Source organism: Cuculus canorus, chromosome 35 (genome assembly GCF_017976375.1).
Source record: "Cuculus canorus isolate bCucCan1 chromosome 35, bCucCan1.pri, whole genome shotgun sequence".
NCBI lineage: Eukaryota > Metazoa > Chordata > Aves > Cuculiformes > Cuculidae > Cuculus > Cuculus canorus.
In genome coordinates, this window is record NC_071435.1 from 995771 (window position 1) to 1014995 (window position 19225).

General features: G+C 56.6%; 1 protein-coding gene across 1 annotated transcript in view; it reads right to left on the minus strand.

Moving 5' to 3' along the window:
* Nucleotides 1-8486: 8486 nt before the first annotated feature.
* KMT2B (lysine methyltransferase 2B) overlaps nt 8487-19225 on the minus strand; it is a 74841-nt gene continuing 64102 nt past the window's right edge. Inside the window, 4 exon segments of the mRNA XM_054052581.1 lie at nt 8487-8862; nt 8924-9278; nt 16244-16373; nt 17684-17767. Coding sequence (XP_053908556.1) covers nt 9003-9278; nt 16244-16373; nt 17684-17767 — 490 coding nt within the window. The 3' untranslated portion in view covers nt 8487-8862; nt 8924-9002.

Genomic DNA, 19225 nt, shown 5'->3' on the forward strand with positions numbered 1-19225 from the left:
CACCAAAGGTGGAGACCCCATGGATGGAGACATCAAAGATGGGGACCCCAAAGGTGGGGACACCATGGAGTGATGGAGACCCCAAAGATGGAGCCATCCTGGAAGGTGGAGGACATCAACGATGGAGAAACCAAAGATGGAGACATCATGGAAGGTTGAGGACATCAAGGATGGAGACCCCAATGGTTGGAGACATCATGGAGTGATGGAGACCCCATGGATGGAGACACCATGGAAGGTTGAGGACATCAAAGATGGAGACATCAAAGATGGAGACCCCATGGAGTGATGGAGACACCAAAGATGGAGACACCATGGAAGGTTGAGGAGATCAAGGATGGAGACCCCATGGAGTGATGGAGACCCCAAAGATGGAGACATCCTGGAAGGTTGGAGGACCCCATGGATGGAGACCCCATGGAGTGATGGAGACCCCATGGATGGAGACACCATGGAAGGTTGGAGACCCCATGGATGGAGACCCCATGGAGTGATGGAGACATCAAAGATGGAGACATCAAAGATGGAGACATCATTGAAGGTTGAGGACATCAAAGATGGAGACCCCATGGATGGAGACCCCATGGAGTGATGGAGACCCCAAAGATTGGGACATCCTGGAAGGTTGAGGAGATCAACAATGGAGACCCCATGGATGGAGACCCCAATGGTTGGAGACCCCATGGAGTGATGGAGACATCATGGATGGAGACCCCATGGAAGGTTGAGGACATCAAGGATGGAGACCCCATGGAGTGATGGAGACCCCAATGGATGGAGACATCATGGAAGGTTGAGGAGATCAAGGATGGAGACCCCATGGAGTGATGGAGACACCATGGATGGAGACATCATGGAAGGTTGAGGAGATCAAGGATGGAGACCCCATGGAGTGATGGAGACATCAAAGATGGAGACATCATGGAAGGTTGAGGACATCAAGGATGGAGACACCATGGATGGAGACCCCAATGGTTGGAGACATCATGGAGTGATGGAGACCCCATGGATGGAGACACCATGGAAGGTTGGAGGACATCAAGGATGGAGACCCCATGGAGTGATGGAGACCCCAAAGATGGAGCCCCCATGGATGGAGACACCATGGAAGGTTGAGGAGATCAACGATGGAGACACCATGGATGGAGACCCCAATGGTTGGAGACCCCATGGAGTGATGGAGACATCAAAGATGGAGACATCATGGAAGGTTGGAGGACCCCATGGATGGAGACCCCATGGATGGAGACCCCCTGGATGGAGACCCCATGGAGGGTTGGAGACACCATGGATGGAGACACCATGGAGTGATGGAGACCCCAATGGTTGGAGCCATCATGGAGTGATGGAGACCCCATGGATGGAGACCCCAATGGTTGGAGACCCCCTGGAGTGATGGAGACCCCATGGATGGAGACACCATGGAAGGTTGAGGACATCAAGGATGGAGACCCCATGGATGGAGACCCCATGGAGTGATGGAGACCCCAAAGATGGGGACATCCTGGAAGGTTGAGGAGATCAAGGATGGAGACCCCATGGATGGAGACCCCATGGAAGGTTGGAGGACATCAACGATGGAGACCCCATGGAGTGATAGAGACCCCATGGATGGAGACACCATTGAAGGTTGAGGAGATCAAGGATGGAGACCCCATGGATGGAGCCCCCAAAGATGATGGAGCCCCCACAGATGGAGCCACCGTGGATGGAGACATCATGAAGTGATGGAGACCCCATGGATGGAGACACCATGGAAAGTTGGAGGACCCCATGGATGGAGACCCCATGGAGTGATGGAGACACCATGGATGGAGACACCATGGATGGAGACACTATGGAAGGTTGAGGACATCAAAGATGGAGACCCCAATGGTTGGAGCCCCCATGGAGTGATGGAGACACCACGGATGGAGACATCATGGAAGGTTGGAGACACCATGGATGGAGACTCCACAGATGGAGACCGCAATGGTTGGAGACCCCATGGAATGATGGAGACCCCATGGATGGAGACACCATGGAAGGTTGAGGACATCAACGATGGAGACACCATGGTTGGAGACCCCAAAGATGGGGACATCCTGGAAGGTTGAGGAGATCAAGGATGGAGACCCCATGGAGTGATGGAGACATCAAAGATGGAGACATCAAAGATGGAGACATCATTGAAGGTTGAGGACATCAAGGATGGAGACCCCATGGATGGAGACCCCATGGAGTGATGGAGACCCCAAAGATGGGGACATCCTGGAAGGTTGGAGGACCCCATGGATGGAGACCCCATGGATGGAGACCCCAATGGTTGGAGACCCCATGGAATGATGGAGACCCCAAAGATGGAGACATCCTGGAAGGTTGGAGACACCATGGATGGAGACCCCATGGAGTGATGGAGACCCCAAAGATGGAGCCCCCATGGATGGAGACACCATGGAAGGTTGAGGAGATCAACGATGGAGACACCATGGATGGAGACCCCAATGGTTGGAGACCCCATGGAGTGATGGAGACATCAAAGATGGAGACATCATTGAATGTTGGAGGACCCCATGGATGGAGACCCCACAGATGGAGACCCCATGGATGGAGACCCCATGGAGGGTTGGAGACCCCATGGATGGAGACACCATGGAAGGTTGAGGACACCATGGATGGAGACCCCATGGAGTGATGGAGACCCCAATGGTTGGAGCCATCATGGAGTGATGGAGACCCCATGGATGGAGACCCCAATGGTTGGAGACCCCCTGGAGTGATGGAGACCCCATGGATGGAGACACCATGGAAGGTTGAGGACATCAAGGATGGAGACCCCATGGATGGAGACCCCATGGAGTGATGGAGACCCCAAAGATGGGGACATCCTGGAAGGTTGAGGAGATCAATGATGGAGACACCATGGATGGAGACCCCATGGAAGGTTGGAGGACATCAACGATGGAGACCCCATGGAGTGATAGAGACCCCATGGATGGAGACCCCATGGAAGGTTGAGGAGATCAAGGATGGAGACCCCATGGATGGAGCCCCCCTGGAGTGGTGGACCCCCCCAGACGGAGCCACCGTGGAGGGCTGAGGAGCTCCAGAGGTGGTGGTGTCCCCCCCCGAGGACACAGAGGCGCCGCTCCCAACTCGGGGGTCGTTTCCCCCCCCTTTATTGTGGCCAAAAGCCCCCTTTGACCCCACCCCGAGAAGACCCCCAACTCCCCCCACAGCGATGGCCCCGAAACGAGGTGGGACAACACCACCACCACCACCACCGCCGGGTGGGACCTTCCGGAAGGTTCTTCACCCCCCGAGTTTCTCCTCCCCTCTCCCACCCCCTTTTTTTCCCCCCTTTCCCCTTTCCGGGGTGGTTGGAGGTATCTCCAGGGCTTCCAGGAGCTCCTCCGGGTCCACCACCCCTATGGTCCATCTCCGCCCCCAACGGTCCGGGGGCGGCTCCGCGGCCTTGAAGGCATCTCCTGAGCTTCCAGGAGCTCCTGAGGCCCCAACGCCGATGACCGAGGGTTGAGCCACGTCCCATGGTTTGCTTGGAGGCATCTCCACAGCTTCCATCGTCCGTTGGAGGCATCTCCACAGCTTCCATCGTCCATTTGGAGGCATCTCCACAGCTTCCATCATCCGTTGGAGGCATCTCCAGAGCTTCCATCGTCCGTTGGAGGCATCTCCAGAGCTTCCATCGTCCGTTGGAGGCATCTCCAGAGCTTCCATCGTCCGTTGGAGGCATCTCCAGAGCTTCAGACGTCCGTTGGAGGCATCTCCACAGCTTCCATCGTCCGTTGGAGGCATCTCCAGAGCTTCAGACGTCCGTTGGAGGCATCTCCACAGCTTCCATCGTCCGTTGGAGGCATCTCCAGAGCTTCCATCGTCCATTGGAGGTATCTCCAGAGCTTCAGGAGCACCCACTCAGCCCATCTCCAGCAGCTCCCAACCTTTGAAGGCATCTCCAGAGCTTCCATCTCTCCCTCCCAATGACCTTTGGTCACTCCCAACCTTTGAAGGCATCTCCAGAGCTTCCATATCTCTCCTCTAATGCCCTTTGATGACTCCCAACCCCTGAAGGCATCTCCAGAGCTTCCATCTCTCCCTCCCAATGCCCTCTGATCACTCCCAACTCTTGAAGGCACCTCCAGAACCTCCATATCTCTCTTCTAATGCCCTTTGATGACTCCCAACCCTTGAAGGCATCTCCAGAGCTTCCATCTCTCCCTCCCAATGCCCTCTGATCACTCCCAACCCTTGAAGGCACCTCCAGAACCTCCATATTTTCCTTTCAGACCCTCCATCTCTCCCTTCCAATGCCCTTTTTGATCACTCCCAACTCTTGAAGGCATCTCCAGAACCTCCATATCTCCCTCCCAATGCCCTCTGATCACTCCCAACTCTTGAAGGCACCTCCAGAACCTCCATATTTCCCTTCCAGACCCTCCATCTCTCCCTTCCAATGCCCTTTGATCACTCCCAACCCTTGAAGGCATCTCCAGAGCTTCCATCTCTCCCTCCCAATGCCCTCTGATCACTCCCAACTCCTGAAGGCATCTCCAGAACCTCCATATTTCCCTTTCAGACCCTCCATATCTCCCTTCTGATGCCCTTTGGTCACTCCCAACCTCTTGAAGGCATCTCCAGAGCTTCCATCTCTCCCTCCCAATGCCCTCTGATCACTCCCAACTCTTGAAGGCATCTCCAGAACCTCCATATCTCTCTTCTAACGCCCTTTTTGATGACTCCCAACTCTTGAAGGCATCTCCAGAGCTTCCATCTCTCCCTCCCAATGCCCTCTGATCACTCCCAACTCTTGAAGGCATCTCCAGAACCTCCATATTTCCCTTCCAGACCCTCCATCTCTCCCTTCTAACGCCCTTTTTGATCACTCCCAACCCTTGAAGGCATCTCCAGAGCTTCCATCTCTCCCTCCCAATGCCCTCTGATCACTCCCAACCCTTGAAGGCACCTCCAGAACCTCCATCTCTCCCTTTCAGACCCTCCATATCTCCCTTCTGATGCCCTTTGGTCACTCCCAACCCTTGAAGGCATCTCCAGAGCTTCCATCTCTCCCTCCTAATGCCCTCTGATCACTCCCAACCCCTGAAGGAACCTCCAGACCCTCCATATCTCCCTTCTAACGCCCTTTTTGATCACTCCCAACTCTTGAAGGCATCTCCAGAGCTTCCATCTCTCCCTCCCAATGCCCTCTGATCACTCCCAACCCTTGAAGGCACCTCCAGAACCTCCATCTCTCCCTTTCAGACCCTCCATATCTCCCTTCTAACGCCCTTTTTGATCACTCCCAACTCTTGAAGGCATCTCCAGAGCTTCCATATCTCCCTCCTAATCACCTCTGATCACTCCCAACCCCTGAAGGAACCTCCAGACCCTCCATATCTCCCTTCTAACGCCCTTTTTGATCACTCCGAACTCTTGAAGGCATCTCCAGAGCTTCCATCTCTCCCTCCTAATGCCCTCTGATCACTCCCAACTCTTGAAGGCATCTCCAGAACCTCCATATCTCCCTCCCAATGCCCTCTGATCACTCCCAACCCTTGAAGGCACCTCCAGAACCTCCATCTCTCCCTTTCAGACCCTCCATATCTCCCTTCTAACGCCCTTTTTGATCACTCCCAACTCTTGAAGGCATCTCCAGAGCTTCCATCTCTCCCTCCTAATGCCCTCTGATCACTCCCAACCCTTGAAGGCATCTCCAGAGCTTCCATCTCTCCCTCCCAATGCCCTCTGATCACTCCCAACTCCTGAAGGCACCTCCAGAACCTCCATATTTCCCTTCCAGACCCTCCATCTCTCCCTTCCAATGCCCTTTGGTCACTCCCAACCCCTGAAGGCACCTCCAGAACCTCCATATCTCCCTTCTAATGCCCTTTTTGATCACTCCCAACCCTTGAAGGCATCTCCAGAGCTTCCATCTCTCCCTCCCAATGCCCTCTGATCACTCCCAACTCTTGAAGGCACCTCCAGAACCTCCATATCTCCCTTTCAGACCCTCCATATCTCCCTTCTAATGCCCTTTGGTCACTCCCAACTCTTGAAGGCATCTCCAGAGCTTCCATCTCTCCCTCCTAATGCCCTCTGATCACTCCCAACCCCTGAAGGAACCTCCAGACCCTCCATATCTCTCTTCTAACGCCCTTTTTGATCACTCCCAACTCTTGAAGGCATCTCCAGAGCTTCCATCTCTCCCTCCCAATGCCCTTTGGTCACTCCCAACCCCTGAAGGCACCTCCAGAACCTCCATATCTCCCTTCTAATGCCCTTTTTGGTCACTCCCAACCCTTGAAGGCATCTCCAGAGCTTCCATCTCTCCCTCCCAATGCCCTCTGATCACTCCCAACTCTTGAAGGCACCTCCAGAACCTCCATATCTCCCTTTCAGACCCTCCATATCTCCCTTCCAATGCCCTTTGATCACTCCCAACTCTTGAAGGCATCTCCAGAGCTTCCATCTCTCCCTCCTAATGCCCTTTGATGACTCCCAACTCTTGAAGGCATCTCCAGAACCTCCATATTTTCCTTCCAGAACCTCCATCTCTCCCTTCCAATGCCCTTTGATGACTCCCAACCCTTGAAGGCATCTCCAGAGCTTCCATCTCTCCCTCCTAATCACCTTTGATGACTCCCAACCCCTGAAGGCATCTCCAGAACCTCCATTTCTCTCTTCCAGACCCTCCATCTCTCCCTTCTAACGCCCTTTTTGGTCACTCCCAACTCTTGAAGGCATCTCCAGAGCTTCCATCTCTCCCTCCTAATGCCCTCTGATCACTCCCAACTCCTGAAGGCACCTCCAGAACCTCCATATTTCCCTTCCAGACCCTCCATCTCTCCCTTCCAATGCCCTTTGATCACTCCCAACTCCTGAAGGCATCTCCAGAGCTTCCATCTCTCCCTCCTAATGCCCTCTGATCACTCCCAACCCCTGAAGGAACCTCCAGACCCTCCATCTCTCCCTTCTAACGCCCTTTTTGATCACTCCCAACTCTTGAAGGCATCTCCAGAGCTTCCATATCTCCCTCCTAATGCCCTCTGATCACTCCCAACCCTTGAAGGCATCTCCAGAACCTCCATCTCTCCCTTTCAGACCCTCCATCTCTCCCTTCCAATGCCCTTTGATCACTCCCAACTCTTGAAGGCATCTCCAGAGCTTCCATCTCTCCCTCCCAATGCCCTTTGATCACTCCCAACCCCTGAAGGTACCTCCAGAACCTCCATATCTCTCTTCTAACGCCCTTTTTGATCACTCCCAACTCCTGAAGGCACCTCCAGAACCTCCATATCTCTCTTCTAATGCCCTTTTTGATCACTCCCAACCCTTGAAGGCATCTCCAGAGCTTCCATCTCTCCCTCCCAATGCCCTCTGATCACTCCCAACCCCTGAAGGCACCTCCAGAACCTCCATCTCTCCCTTTCAGACCCTCCATCTCTCCCTTCTAATGCCCTTTGGTCACTCCCAACTCTTGAAGGCATCTCCAGAGCTTCCATATCTCCCTCCTAATCACCTCTGATCACTCCCAACCCCTGAAGGAACCTCCAGACCCTCCATATCTCCCTTCTAACGCCCTTTTTGATCACTCCGAACTCTTGAAGGCATCTCCAGAGCTTCCATATCTCCCTCCTAATCACCTCTGATCACTCTCAACCCTTGAAGGCACCTCCAGAACCTCCATATTTTCCTTTCAGAGCCTCCATCTCTCCCTTCCAATGCCCTTTGATCACTCCCAACCCTTGAAGGCATCTCCAGAGCTTCCATCTCTCCCTCCCAATGCCCTTTGGTCACTCCCAACCTCTTGAAGGCATCTCCAGACCCTCCATCTCTCCCTCCCAATGCCCTTTGGTCACTCCCAACCTCTTGAAGGCATCTCCAGAGCTTCCATCTCTCCCTCCCAATGCCCTCTGATCACTCCCAAGCCCTGAAGGCACCTCCAGACCCTCCATATCTCTCTTCTAATGCCCTTTTTGATCACTCCCAACCCTTGAAGGCATCTCCAGAGCTTCCATCTCTCCCTCCCAATGCCCTCTGATCACTCCCAACCCTTGAAGGCACCTCCAGAACCTCCATATTTCCCTTCCAGACCCTCCATCTCTCTCTTCTAACGCCCTTTTTGATCACTCCCAACTCTTGAAGGCATCTCCAGAGCTTCCATCTCTCCCTCCCAATGCCCTCTGATCACTCCCAACTCTTGAAGGCACCTCCAGAATCTCCATCTCTCCCTCCCAATGCCCTCTGATCACTCCCAAGCCCTGAAGGCACCTCCAGACCCTCCATATCTCTCTTCTAATGCCCTTTTTGATCACTCCCAACCCTTGAAGGCATCTCCAGAGCTTCCATCTCTCCCTTCTAATGCCCTTTGATCACTCCCAACTCTTGAAGGCACCTCCAGAACCTCCATATTTTCCTTCCAGAACCTCCATCTCTCCCTTCCAATGCCCTTTGGTCACTCCCAACCCCTGAAGGCATCTCCAGAGCTTCCATCTCTCCCTCCCAATGCCCTCTGATCACTCCCAACTCTTGAAGGCATCTCCAGAGCTTCCGTCTCTCCCTCCCAATGCCCTCTGATCACTCCCAACTCCTGAAGGCACCTCCAGAACCTCCATATTTCCCTTCCAGACCCTCCATCTCTCCCTTCCAATGCCCTTTGATCACTCCCAACCCTTGAAGGCATCTCCAGAGCTTCCATCTCTCCCTCCTAATGCCCTCTGATCACTCCCAACCCCTGAAGGAACCTCCAGACCCTCCATATCTCCCTTCTAACGCCCTTTTTGATCACTCCCAACTCTTGAAGGCATCTCCAGAGCTTCCATATCTCCCTCCTAATCACCTCTGATCACTCCCAACTCTTGAAGGCATCTCCAGAGCTTCCATCTCTCCCTCCCAATGCCCTCTGATCACTCCCAACCCTTGAAGGCACCTCCAGAAGGTCCATATCGGTGTGCAGCTCCCTTTTGGTGCCCCTCCGGAAGCCCCCGGAGATGCCTCCAAGGTGTTCCTCAGTTGAGGAAGCGCCGGCAGCGTTTGGCGCCGCAGTTGCAGGGCAGTTTGGCCGCGGGTTCCTCGATGGGGAATTTGTAGTCGTAGGTGAGTTCCTCTCCGCGGTGGATGCGTCGGAGGGCGAAGATGACGATGTGTTTGTGGCCCTCGACGTGGATGACGCGGGAGTAGCAGTTGGGTTCGCAGGAGTGGTTGATGAACCGCGCGGCGCTGCCGTGCATCGTCGCGTCCACCACCTCCGCCTCGTCGATGCGGAACATGTAACAGCCGATGCCCTAAAGGGGGGACAACGAGGAGGAGGACATCATCCAAGGGGTGAGGAGAACATCATCAAAGGGGGAGGAGAACATCAAAGGGGTGAGGAGAACATCAAAGGGGTGAGGAGAACATCAAAGGGGTGAGGAGAACATCAAAGGGGTGAGGAGAACATCATCAAAGGGGTGAGGAGAAGGTCAAAGGGGTGAGGAGAACATCAAAGGGGTGAGGAGGACACCAAGGGTTGAGGAGAACATCAAAGGGGTGAGGAGAACATCATCAAAGGGGTGAGGAGAACATCATCAAAGGGGTGAGGAGAACATCATCAAAGGGTTGAGGAGAAGGTCAAAGGGGTGAGGAGAACATCATCAAAGGGTTGAGGAGAACATCAAAGGGTTGAGGAGGACATAAAGGGTTGAGGAGGACATCATCAAAGGGGGGAGGAGGACATCATCAAAGGGTTGAGGAGAACATCAAAGGGTTGAGGAGGACATAAAGGGTTGAGGAGGACATCATCAAAGGGGGGAGGAGAACATCATCAAAGGGGTGAGGAGAACATCAAAGGGTTGAGGAGGACATAAAGGGTTGAGGAGGACATCATCAAAGGGGGGAGGAGGACATCATCAAAGGGTTGAGGAGAACATCATCAAAGGGGTGAGGAGAACATCAAAGGGTTGAGGAGGACATGGAGGGGTTGAGGAGAAGGTCAAGGGGTTGAGGAGAACATCATCAAAGGGGGGAGGAGAACATCAAAGGGTTGAGGAGGACATCAAAGGGGTGAGGAGGACACCAAGGGTTGAGGAGGACATCAAAGGGTTGAGGAGGAACCAAAGGGTTGAGAACATCAAAGGGTTGAGGAGAAGGTCAAAGGGGTGAGAAGGTCAAGGGTTGAGGAGAACATCAAGAGGTGAAGCGAAGATGGAGGGATGAGGAGAAGGTCAAAGGGTTGAGGAGGACATCATCAAAGGGGTGAGGAGGACATCATCAAAGGGTTGAGGAGAACATCATCAAAGGGGTGAGGAGGACATCAAAGGGGTGAGGAGGACATCAAGAGGTGAAGAGAATATGGAGGGGTTGAGGAGAACATCAAAGGATGAGGAGGACATGGAGGGGTTGAGGAGAAGGTCAAAAGGTTGAGGAGAAGGTCAAAGGGGTGAGGAGAACATCATCAAAGGGTTGAGGAGAACATCATCAAAGGGGTGAGGAGAACATCAAAGGGTGAAGAGAAGATGGAGGGATGAGGAGAAGGTCAAAGGGTTGAGGACATGGAGGGGTTGAGAAGAACATCAAAGGATGAGGAGGACATGGAGGGGTTGAGGAGAAGGTCAAAGGGTTGAGGAGAACATCAAGAGGTGAAGAGAAGATGGAGGGATGAGGAGAAGGTCAAAGGGTTGAGGAGGACATCATCAAAGGGTTGAGGAGAACATCATCAAAGGGGTGAGGAGGACATCAAAGGGGTGAGGAGGACATCAAGAGGTGAAGAGAATATGGAGGGGTTGAGGAGAACATCAAAGGATGAGGAGGACATGGAGGGGTTGAGGAGAAGGTCAAAAGGTTGAGGAGAAGGTCAAAGGGGTGAGGAGAACATCATCAAAGGGTTGAGGAGAACATCAAAGGGTGAAGAGAAGATGGAGGGATGAGGAGAAGGTCAAAGGGTTGAGGACATGGAGGGGTTGAGAAGAACATCAAAGGATGAGGAGGACATGGAGGGTTGAGGAGAAGGTCAAAGGGTTGAGGAGGACATCATCAAAGGGGTGAGGAGAACATCAAAGGGGTGAGGAGGACATCAAGAGGTGAAGAGAATATGGAGGGGTTGAGGAGAACATCAAAGGATGAGGAGGACATGGAGGGGTTGAGGAGAAGGTCAAAAGGTTGAGGAGAAGGTCAAAGGGGTGAGGAGAACATCATCAAAGGGTTGAGGAGGACATGGAGGGTTGAGGAGAACATCATCAAAAGGGTGAGGAGAACATCAAAGGGTGAAGAGAAGATGGAGGGATGAGGAGAAGGTCAAAGGGTTGAGGACATGGAGGGGTTGAGAAGAACATCAAAGGATGAGGAGGACATGGAGGGTTGAGGAGAAGGTCAAAGGGTTGAGGAGAACATCAAAGGGTTGAGGAGAAGGTCAAGGGGTGAGGAGGACATAAAGGGTTGAGGAGAAGGTCAAGGGGTGAGGAGAAGGTCAAAGGGTGAGGAGGACATCAAAGGGTTGAGGAGGACATGGAGGGGTTGAGGAGAAGGTCAAGGGGTGAGGAGGACGTCAAAGGGTGGAGGAGAACATCAAAGGGTTGAGGAGAACATCATCAAAGGGGTGAGGAGAACATCAAAGGGTGCAGGAGAAGGTCAAGGGGTGAGGAAAAGATGGAGGGATGAGGAGGACATGGAGGGGTTGAGGAGAAGGTCAAGGGTTGAGGAGGACATCAAGGATTGAGGAGAAGGTCAAAAGGGGAGGAGAACATGGAGGGATGAGGAGAACATTGAGGGGTTGAGGAGAAGGTCAAAGGGGTGAGGAGAACATCATCAAAGGGGTGAGGAGAAGGTCAAAGGGTTGAGGAGGACATGGAGGGATGAGGAGGACATGGAGGGGTTGAGGAGAAGGTCAAAGGGTTGAGGAGAACATCATCAAAGGGGTGAGGAGAACATCAAAGGGGTGAAGAGAAGATGGAGGGATGAGGAGAAGGTCAAAGGGTTGAGGACATGGAGGGGTTGAGGAGAACATCAAAGGATGAGGAGGACATGGAGGGGTTGAGGAGAAGGTCAAAGGGTTGAGGAGAACATCAAGAGGTGAAGAGAAGATGGAGGGATGAGGAGAAGGTCAAAGGGTGAGGAGAACGTCAAAGGGTTGAGGAGAACATCATCAAAGGGGTGAGGAGAAGGTCAAAGGGGTGAGGAGGACATGGAGGGCTTGAGGAGAAGGTCAAAGGGTTGAGGACATCAAAGGGTTGAGGAGAAGGTCAAAGGGGTGAGGAGAACATCAAAGGGTTGAGGAGGACATCAAGAGGTGAAGAGAATATGGAGGGATGAGGAGAAGGTCAAAGGGTTGAGGAGGACATCATCAAAGGGTTGAGGAGAAGATGGAGGGATGAGGAGAACATGGAGGGGTTGAGGAGAAGGTCAAGGGTTGAGGAGAAGGTCAAAGGTTGAGGAGAAGGTCAAGGGGTGAGGAGGACACGGAGGGTTGGAGACACCCACCCCCACCCCTGGGCTGGGGGAGGACATCAAAGGGTGAGGAGATGCTGGAGGGACACCAGGAACCCCCCCCCACCCTCTGGGTCACCCCCCGACGTCCCTATGGAGTCTCCAACGTCCCCAACGTCCATCTATGGTCTCCAAGTGGCCCCAAATGCCCTGAAGGTGTCTCTAAGGTCCTCCTGAAGCCCCTGAGATGCCACCTCGGATGGTGGATCTTCTCCTCCTCATCCCCCACCGCCCTCTGGGTCACCCCCCGATGTCCCTATGGAGTCTCCAACGCCCCCAACGCCCATCTATGGTCTTTGAGGCCCTCCCTGAGGTCTCTAAGGTCCTCCTGAAGTCCCTGAGATGCCACCTCGGATGGTGGACCTTCTCCTCCTCATCCCCCACCGCCCTCTGGGTCACCCCCCGACGTCCCTATGGAGTCTCCAACGCCCCCAACGTCCATCTATGGTCTCCAAGTGGCCCCAAATGCCCTGAAGGTGTCTCTAAGATCCTCCTGAAGTCCCTGAGATGCCACCTCGGATGGTGGACCTTCTCCTCCTCATCCCCCACCGCCCTCTGGGTCACCTCCCAACGTCCCTATGGAGTCTCCAACGTCCCCAACGTCCATCTATGGTCTTCGGGGCCCTCCCTGAGGTCTCTAAGGTCCTCCTGAAGCCCCTGAGATGCCACCTCGGATGGTGGATCTTCTCCCCCTCGTCCCCCCCCACCCTCTGGGTCACCCCCCGATGTCCCTATGGAGTCTCCAACGCCCCCAGTGTCCATCTATGGTCTTTGAGGCCCTCCCTGAGGTCCCTAAGGTCCTCCTGAAGTCCTTGAGATGCCACCTCGGATGGTGGACCTTCTCCTCCTCATCCCCCACCGCCCTCTGGGTCACCCCCCGATGTCCCTATGGAGTCTCCAACGCCCCCAACGTCCATCTATGGTCTTCGGGGCCCTCCCTGAGGTCCCTAAGGTCCTCCTGAAGCCCCTGAGATGCCACCTCGGATGGTGGATCTTCTCCCCCTTGTCCTCCACCGCCCTCAGGGTCACCCCTCGACGTCCCTATGGAGTCTCCAACGCCCCCAACGTCCATCTATGGCCTTTGAGGCCCTCCCTGAGGTCCCTAAGGTCCTCCTGAAGTCCCTGAGATGCCACCTCGGATGGTGGACCTTCTCCTCCTCATCCCCCACCGCCCTCTCAGTCACCCCCCGACGTCCCTATGGAGTCTCCAACGCCCCCAATGTCCATCTATGGTCTTCGAGGCCCTCTCTGAGGTCTCTAAGGTCCTCCTGAAGTCCCTGAGATGCCACCTCGGATGGTGGATCTTCTCCTCCTCGTCCTCCACCACCCTCAGGGTCACCCCCCGACGTCCCTATGGAGTCTCCAACGCCCCCAACGTCCATCTATGGTCTTCGGGGCCCTCCCTGAGGTCCCTAAGGTCCTCCTGAAGTCCCTGAGATGCCACCTCGGATGGTGGATCTTCTCCTCCTCATCCCCCACCGCCCTCTGGGTCCCCCCTCAATGTCCCTATGGAGTCTCCAACGCCCCCAATGTCCATCTATGGTCTCCAAGTGGCCCCAAATGCCCTGAAGGTGTCTCTAAGGTCCTCCTGAAGTCCCTGAGATGCCACCTCGGATGGTGGATCTTCTCCTCCTCATCTCCCCCCACCCTCAGGGTCACCCCCCGACGTCCCTATGGAGTCTCCAACGCCCCCAACGTCCATCTATGGTCTTTGAGGCCCTCCCTGAGGTCCCTAAGGTCCTCCTGAAGCCCCTGAGATGCCACCTCGGATGGTGGATCTTCTCCTCCTCATCCCCCACCGCCCTCTGGGTCCCCCCTCAATGTCCCTATGGAGTCTCCAACGCCCCCAATGTCCATCTATGGTCTCCAAGTGGCCCCAAATGCCCTGAAGGTGTCTCTAAGGTCCTCCTGAAGTCCCTGAGATGCCACCTCGGATGGTGGATCTTCTCCTCCTCATCCTCCACCGCCCTCCGGGTCACCCCTCGACGTCCCTATGGAGTCTCCAACGCCCCCAATGTCCATCTATGGTCTTTGAGGCCCTCCCTGAGGTCCCTAAGGTCCTTCTGAAGTCCCTGAGATGCCACCATGGATGGTGGATCTCCTCCTCCTCATCCTCCACCACCCTCTGTGTCACCCCCTGACGTCCCTATGGAGTCCCCAACGCCCCCAACGTCCATCTATGGTCTTCGAGGCCCTCCCTGAGGTCTCTAAGGTCCTCCTGAAGTCCCTGAGATGCCACCTCGGATGGTGGATCTTCTCCTCCTCGTCCCCCACCGCCCTCTGGGTCACCCCTCGACGTCCCTATGGAGTCTCCAACGCCCCCAACGTCCATCTATGGTCTTCGAGGCCCTCCCTGAGGACTCTAAGGTCCTCCTGAAGTCCCTGAGATGCCACCTCGGATGGTGGATCTTCTCCTCCTCGTCCTCCACCACCCTCAGGGTCACCCCCCGACGTCCCTATGGAGTCCCCAACGCCCCCAACGTCCATCTATGGTCTTTGAGGCCCTCCCTGAGGTCTCTAAGGTCCTCCTGAAGCCCCTGAGATGCCACCTCGGATGGTGGATCTTCTCCTCCTCATCCCCCACTGCCCTCTGGGTCACCCCTCGACGTCCCTATGGAGTCTCCAACGCCCCCAATGTCCATCTATGGTCTCCAAGTGGCCCCAAATGCCCTGAAGGTGTCCCTATGGTCCTCCTGAAGTCCCTGAGATGCCACCTTGGATGGTGGATCTCCTCCTCCTCATCCCCCACCACCCTCTGGGTCACCTCCCAACGTCCCTATGGAGTCTCCAACGCCCCCAGTGTCCATCTATGGTCTTCGAGGCCCTCCCTGAGGTCCCTAAGGTCCTCCTGAAGTCCCTGAGATGCCACCTCGGATGGTGGATCTTCTCCTCCTCATCCCCCACCGCTCTCTGAGTCACCTCCCAACGTCCCTATGGAGTCTCCAACGCCCCCAACGTCCATCTATGGTCTTCGAGGCCCTCTCTGAGGTCCCCAAGGTCCTCCTGAAGTCCCTGAGATGCCACCTCGGATGGTGGATCTTCTCCTCCTCTTCCCCCACCGCCCTCTGGGTCCCCCCCCGAAGTCCCTATGGAGTCTCCAACGCCCCCAACGCCCATCTATGGTCTTTGAGGCCCTCTCTGAGGTCCCTAAGGTCCTCCTGAAGTCCTTCAGATGCCACCTCGGATGGTGGATCTTCTCCTCCTCATCCCCCACCGCCCTCTGGGTCACCCCCCGACGTCCCTATGGAGTCTCCAACGCCCCCAACGTCCATCTATGGTCTTTGAGGCCCTCCCTGAGGTCCCTAAGGTCCTCCTGAAGCCCCTGAGATGCCACCTCGGATGGTGGATCTTCTCCTCCTCATCCCCCACCGCCCTCCGGGTCACCCCTCGATGTCCCTATGGAGCTCCAACGCCCCCAACGTCCATCTATGGTCTTCGAGGCCCTCCCTGAGGTCCCTAAGGTCCTCCTGAAGTCCCTCAGATGCCACCATGGATGGTGGATCTTCAGCTCCTCGTTCTCCACCGCCCTCTGGGTCACCCCTCGACGTCCCTATGGAGTCTCCAACGCCCCCAACGTCCATCTATGGTCTTTGAGGCCCTCCCTGAGGTCTCTAAGGTCCTCCTGAAGTCCCTCAGATGCCACCATGGATGGTGGATCTTCAGCTCCTTGTTCTCCACCGCCCTCTGGGTCACCTCCCAACGTCCCTATGGAGTCTCCAACGCCCCCAGTGTCCATCTGTGGTCCCCCGGATGTCCCCAGGAGGTCCCCAGGAGGTCCCCGAGGTGCCACCTTGCTGTCGTAGAACTTCTCCCTCTTGTCGGTGAGGACGGAGCGGACGACAATTCCCGAGTACTCGATGACCATCTCCCCCGCCTCGATGGGGCGTTTGCAGAACAGCCCTCGCCCGTGGATCGACGACCTGGGAGCCACCAACGCCACCTCCCAGTCACCACCAGTGCCTCCCAGTTCCCACCAGTGACCACCAGTGACCACCAGTGACCACCAGGGCCTCCCAGTACCCACCAGTGTCCACCAGTGTCCACCAGTGCCTCCCAGTCCCACCAGTGACCACCAGTGTCCACCAGGGCCTCCCAGTACCCACCAGTGCCCACCAGTGACCACCAGTTCCTCCCAGTGACCACCAGTGCCTCCCAGTGCCCACCAGTGCGTCCCAGTGCCTCCCAGTGACCACCAGTGCCTCCCAGTTCCCACCAGTGACCACCAGTGCCCACCAGTGACCACCAGTGTCCACCAGTGTCCACCAGTGCCTCCCAGTGCCCACCAGGGCCTCCCAGTGCCTCCCAGTCCCACCAGTGTCCACCAGTGTCCACCAGTGTCCACCAGTGCCCACCAGTGCCTCCCAGTCCCACCAGTGTCCACCAGTGTCCACCAGTGTCCACCAGTGCCTCCCAGTCCCACCAGTGTCCACCAGTGCCTCCCAGTGCCTCCCAGTGCCTCCCAGTCCCACCAGTGCCTCCCAGTGCCTCCCAGTACCCACCAGTGCCTCCCAGTTCCTCCCAGTCACCACCAGTGCCTCCCAGTGCCCACCAGTGCCTCCCAGTGCCTCCCAATCCCCTCCCAGTCCCTCCCAGTCCCTCCCAGTCCCCCCCAATCCCCTCCCAGTCCTTCCCAGTCCCTCCCAGTCCCCTCCCAGTCCCTCCCAGTCCCTCCCAGTCCCTCCCAATCCCCTCCCAGTCCCTCCCAGTCCCCTCCCAGTCCCTCCCAGTCCCTCCCAGTCCCTCCCAATCCCCTCCCAGTCCCTCCCAGTCCCCTCCCAGTCCCTCCCAGTCCCTCCCAGTCCCCTCCCAGTCCCTCCCAGTCCCTCCCAGTCCCTCCCAATCCCCTCCCAGTCCCTCCCAGTCCCCCCCAATCCCCTCCCAGTCCCTCCCAGTCCCCTCCCAGTCCCTCCCAGTCCCCCCCAATCCCCTCCCAGTCCCTCCCAGTCCCCCCCAGTCCCTCCCAGTCCCCCCCCAGTCCCTCCCAATCCCCTCCCAGTCCCCTCCCAGTCCCCTCCCAGTCCCCCCCAATTCCCTCCCAGTCCCTCCCAGTCCCCTCCCAATCCCCTCCCAGTCCCTCCCAGTCCCTCCCAATCCCCTCCCAGTCCCCTCCCAGTCCCTCCCAGTCCCTCCCAATCCCCCCCAGTCCCTCCCAGTCCCCCCCAGTCCCTCCCAGTCCGTCCCAGTCCCCCCCAGTCCCTCCCAGTCCCTCCCAGTCCCTCCCAGTCCCCACCTGTAGACCCCCAGTGCCTCCTTGGCCGTTCTCTTCAGGTGTCGGAACCTCATGGCCATGGGCAGCTCCAAACTCGCCACCCGCCTGGGGGGGGGACCCCAACATCAACCCCGGGGGACCCCAAAACCAGGGGGGACCCCAAAACCCCGCGGGGACCCCAAAGTCACTCAGGGGGACCCCAAAATCCCGGGGGGGACCCTAAAATCACACAGGGGGGGCTCCGAAATCAACCCCCGGGGGGACCTCAAAACTCAGGGGGAGACCAAAATCACACACGGGGGGGACCTCAAAACTCGGGGGGACCCCAAAACCCCGGGGGGACCCCAAAGTCACTCAGAGGGACCCCAAAATCCCGGGGGGACCCTAAAATCACACAGGGGGGGCTCCAAAATCAACCCCAGGGGGACCCCAAAATCAACCACCCGGGGGGACACCAAAAACCCGGGGGGACCCCAAAACCCAGGGGGGACCCCAAAACCCCGCGGGGACCCCGAAGTCACTGAGGGGGACCCCAAAATCCCGGGGGGACCCTAAAATCACACAGGGGGGGCTCCGAAATCAACCACCGGGGGGACCTCAAAACTCGGGGGGAGACCAAAATCACACAGGGGGGGACCCCAAAATCACTCAGGGGGGGACCCCAAAACCTGGGAGGACCCCAAAACCCCGCGGGGACCCCGAAGTCACTGAGGGGGACCCCAAAATCCCGGGGGGGACCCTAAAATCACACAGGGGGGGCTCCAAAATCAACCACTGGGGGGACCCCAAAACTCGGGGGGAGACCAAAATCACACACGGGGGGGACCCCAAAACCCCGAGGGACCCCAAAAACCTGGGGGGACCCCGAAGTCACTCAGGGGGACCCCAAAATCCCGGGGGGACCCTAAAATCACACAGGGGGGACTCCAAAATCAACCACCGGGGGGACCTCAAAACTCAGGGGGGGACCAAAATCACACACGGGGGGGACCCCAAAATCACTCAGGGGGACCCCAAAACCTGGGGGGACCCCAAAACACGGGGGGGACTCCAAAGTCACTCAGGGGGGATCCCAAAGTCACCCATGGGGAGACCCCAAAATCAATCACTCAGGGGGACCCCAAAGTCCAGAGGGAGACCCCAAAATCACACAGGAGGGACCCCAAAATCAACCACCGGGGACCCCAAAGTCCAGAGGGAGACCCCAAAACCCTGGGGAGACCCCAAAGTGACCCATGGGGGGACCCCAAAACCCCGGGGAGACCCCAAAATCACCCAAGGGGGGGACCCTAAAACTCATGGGGGACCCCAAAACCACACACAAGGGGACCCCAAAATCCAGAGGGACCCCAAAACCCCGGGAGGGAAACCCCAAAATCAAGCACCGGGGGGGACCCCAAAACTCGGGGGGACCCCAAAAGTCACACGGGGGGATCTCAATATGAACCATTGGGGGACCCCAAAACTCAAGGGGACCCCAAAGTCACCCAAGGGGGAAACCCCAAAAACTGGGGGGGCCCCAATATCACTCCGGGGGGACCCCAAAATCACACAGAAGAGGGA